At 67.4% G+C, this 3,859-nt stretch overlaps 1 protein-coding gene across 1 annotated transcript; it reads right to left on the bottom strand.

The window, feature by feature from the left end:
• Positions 1 to 531: 531 nt before the first annotated feature.
• Positions 532 to 3,326, bottom strand: EMIHUDRAFT_123148 (hypothetical protein; the record flags this gene model as incomplete). Its single annotated transcript, XM_005782742.1, has 3 exons — positions 532 to 690; positions 720 to 886; positions 2,735 to 3,326. Coding segments are annotated over 3 exons (918 nt in total), but the record flags the coding sequence as incomplete, so codon positions are not given.
• Positions 3,327 to 3,859: the final 533 nt, after the last annotated feature.

Genomic DNA, 3,859 nt, shown 5'->3' with positions numbered 1-3,859 from the left:
CGCATGGCGGGTGAAGTAGGCGTTTGGCGGCGCACGCCCTTGCTATCCGCCGCTATCGACTCGGGCTCCACCGAGATCGACTCGGGCTCCGCCGATATAGACTCCGCCGTCATCCAAGGAAGAGTCGAAGAAAACCCCACACAGACTCGGACGCCAGCACAGGGTTCGGACTTTTTGCGGGGTATGGTATGGTAGGGTCGGCGCCCTGGCGCCGCGACCATACCCCCCCACGCGCAGAGGACGGCCCCTGTGGTGGGGTGGGGGATGGCGCGGTACCCTCCACCCCACCACGCGAGCGCGGAGAGTAACCGTCGTGTTAGGCCGTCCGGTCGTGCGGCACGTGTTCGCGCGATGCAGTCTGCGCGAGGTGACCCGCCGGCAATCGTGCTCACCCCTCAGAGCATGTCCGCAAAGGCCGCCAGGGCCTTGCGTGCCGGCGCAGGCGCGGGCGCAGGCGCGGGCGCAGGCCGGTGCGAGCGCGGGCGCGGGCGCGGGCGCGGTCTCCGCCGGCGCCGCCTCCGCCATGGTCACCTCGGGCGCGGGCGCGGGCGCGGTCTCCGCCGGCGCCGCCTCCGCCATGGTCACCTCCGCTGGAACCATGGTCACCTCCGCTGGAACGGCCTCCGCCTCCGCCGCCTCCGCTGGCGCCACCTCCGCCTCCGCCATCGCACGCCGCCCTCCGCGCCATAGCTGGCCAAAGGCACGCGCACGAGCGGTACGCGCGCCAACAGCTCATGCCCCGCGCGCTTCGCGAGCCACGACGGCGATTTGAATCGAAAGGCAGAATCAAAGACATCGGCATCGAGCGCCGCGTTGAGGTCCGAGAAGAAGGTGGAGCGCGCGTGGACGAGACTCGCGCAGGCCTCGCGATAGAGCACGGTCCGTCCTGCAGGACCATCGTGGCGACAGTTTTGAGCGCCTTCAGCTTGCTGAGATCGTGGTCGTCGCCACGGAAAGCGTCGCTTGTCGGAAGCCTCCCGTCCATCATGCGGACGGCATGCGGTGCAATCGCAGCGTCGAGCTGTGCGATGCAAGACGCAAGCGTACCAGCGCAGCAGCTGCGCACAGCGGCGCGCTCGGCGTCGTCGGGCAGCGAGCTGTCCAGGAGCCGAAGTTGAGGCGGCGTCGCGGCGAGAAGGCCCGCGACAGTATCGAAGCGGCCGCTGTGAGTCGGCATCGTGTCCGCGGCTGTGTACGGCGGCTGTGTACTGGGTTCGAACCCTGTTGAACGTGGCCGATCCGATTGACAAAACCCCCCGTCGAGCAGGCCGCCTCCGGCGGCCAGGACCATACCCCCCCACCCTTTTAGGTAGGTAGGTAGAAAGGTGAAGAACAGCCAGGCTCGGACTGGACACCAACGCGGTATGGGTGGACGCGAGACAGATGATGACGACACGCACGAACGACACACAGACACAAACAAGCTCACAAGACACACAGCCAGCTGGCTGCCACACACCCTGAGTTGGCGTATACATAACTCAGGGCCACATTCTTCCTGTCGCCCCCCCCAGCACTCCAAGGTGCCAAGAGAAACAAACAAGGGCACAACAAACAACAGACGACAGGAAGCAACGTGCGAGGCTAGAGCAGGCTTGCTCGTCCTCTAGCAATCTCCGCCGACCGCGAGGCCGGACTAGACCGTGTGTGGGGTCATGTGAGGTGTCTCTGGTCACTCTCCTCAGGGGCTAGCCGCCAGCGGCCAGCCCTATCTCGCACTCACTGGCGGTGACAATTCTATGGGTGAGGGTACGCGAGCAGAGGTGCGTGAGCCGATTCTCGATCGCACGCCCTTGGCATATAACTTGGCTTGGCGTGCAACCTCAGCGCGCCCGCCGTCAGCTTGACGGGGCGCGCATGTCAGCGAGAGCTTTGCCGGTAGAGCGATCCCGGTCTTGTCGAACACGAGCCCCGCGCCACGGTTGCCAGCCGTGCCTTCGCGAGAGCCGCCCTCGAGCCGCGTCCCGTCGGCACTACCCTCGAGTGCGTGTCGCTTTGGTTGGCGACACCCACTCGTCGAGGGCAGTCCGGCCGACGGGAGCCTGTCGCGCGCCGGCGACGAATGCGGCGTTTCGAGTTCGAGGCGACGATGGCACGACCACCGCCCTGCTTCCCGACCGGGCAAGGAGGGGCCTACTCCCGTTCCGCGAGGAACAGGAGGTCTCCCCCCCCTCCCCCGGCCTGGGCAGCGACGGGTGGACGGCAGCCCCTTCGGGGTTGGCAGGCGAGAGTCTGCGGGGCTCACGAGCCGAGTCTCAACCACACGCCCCCCGCGCCTGTACTCCACCAGGTCGAGGTGAAAAGATCTTATCAGCCAGGCGGGCAGGGCAGGCGGGCAGGCGGGCGGGGTCGTGGAAGACTATTCCTAGCGGGCGATCCCCTCCCGACCCACCTTCCGAACGGCCTACACCCTATCCAGGCTCCGAACATGGTTGGTTTACGGGTCAGTCGGGGGACCCACTAGGGGGCGGCCCCTCACACGACTGCCCAGTGGGCCCAGGGATGGCGGTGGCGAGTCACTCCGGAGCAGAATAGAGGTGCGCACGAGGCAGGTGGCATAGCACTGCCCACCCCCTTCCACCCCCCCTCGCCCTTCGCAGCCTCTCCCCCCTTCCCCTTCCCACTGCGCTCTGTTGGTTCCTCTGTCCATCTACAGCGTGGGTGGTGGTACACTGCGTCGAGACAGCTCCGCCGCGCCGCCCTGCCTTTTGGCGCCGACGGTACCATACCTTACCCCGCAAAAAGTTGGAATCCTGGTACGGATGTCCCATCATGGCGAGGAGCGTCGCTGGCGTGTTGAGCAACGGCGCGCCGAGTACGGACGCGAAGAGCGGCGATGGCGGGGCGAGCCGCGACGGCGGTCGCGATCGCGCGATGAGCCGCGGCGGGATGAGCTGCGACGGCGCGACGAGCGTTGGCAATGGCGGCACCATGATGGGCGGCATGACGAGCGGCGCGGCTACGACGACTCTTGGTGCAGTGGCCGCGAGCAGCGACGGCACGCTGAGCCACACGCCGCCGAGCGATGGCGCGACGAGCCATTGCGAGGCGAGCGATGGCCGCATCATGACGGGCGGCACGTTGAGCGGCGCGGCTGCAACGACCGACCAAGCATAGGCGAGCGCGAGCGCGACATGTACGATCGGCGCGATGATCGGTCCCACGATCCCAGGCGCGACCATGACCGGCGCGACCGCCGCGGCGAGGGGCAGCCTCAGCACAGCGACCGCCGGTTGAGTCCGCCGATGCGTGGTGCGGGATCGCGCGACGAGAGGCACACCTCCGCTGCCGGTGGTCAGCTCAATGCTAAGCAGCTCAGCGGCCATATCTCGCATGCCAGCGGCGCCGACGCTCTGCTCACGCTCTTTGCTGCCCACAGCGCGAGCTTGAACCACATCCACGCTGCGAACCTGTGGAACAAACTGGGCAAGCAGCGCATCGAGCGGCGGCACGAGGGGCAGCTTGAGAAGCTGGTGCAGCGCACGCTCGACCTGGTTTCTTCGTGCCGAGCACGCGAGCTGGCCAACGTGTCTCACGGCGTTGCAAAGTGCGGCCTGCAAGCGAGGGTGGTGCACCCGTTGTTCGTACCGTTGGCCGATGAGGCGGTGCGCGGCGGGCTGGCTGGCTTCAAGCCGCAGGAGCTGGCCAACACGGTGTGGGCGTATGCGACGGCGGGCGTGGCTGCGGACGCGCTGTACCCGGCGGTGGCGGAGGAGGCGGTATCCCGGCGGGCTGGCTTGGCTTCCAGCCCGCAGGAACTGGCCCAAACCGTTGGGGCCTTATCCAACGGCGGGACTTGCCTTTCGAAAGCCCTTATACCCCGCCGTTTGCCGAAAGGAAGCCGGTTCCCCGGCCGGGG

The sequence above is a fragment of the Emiliania huxleyi genome (genome assembly GCF_000372725.1).
Source record: "Emiliania huxleyi CCMP1516 chromosome Unknown EMIHUscaffold_1869, whole genome shotgun sequence".
In the NCBI taxonomy this organism is placed as follows: domain Eukaryota; phylum Haptophyta; order Isochrysidales; family Noelaerhabdaceae; genus Emiliania; species Emiliania huxleyi.
The sequence above is the reverse complement of the archived record's forward strand: the minus strand, read 5'-3'. Positions and strand labels throughout refer to the sequence as shown.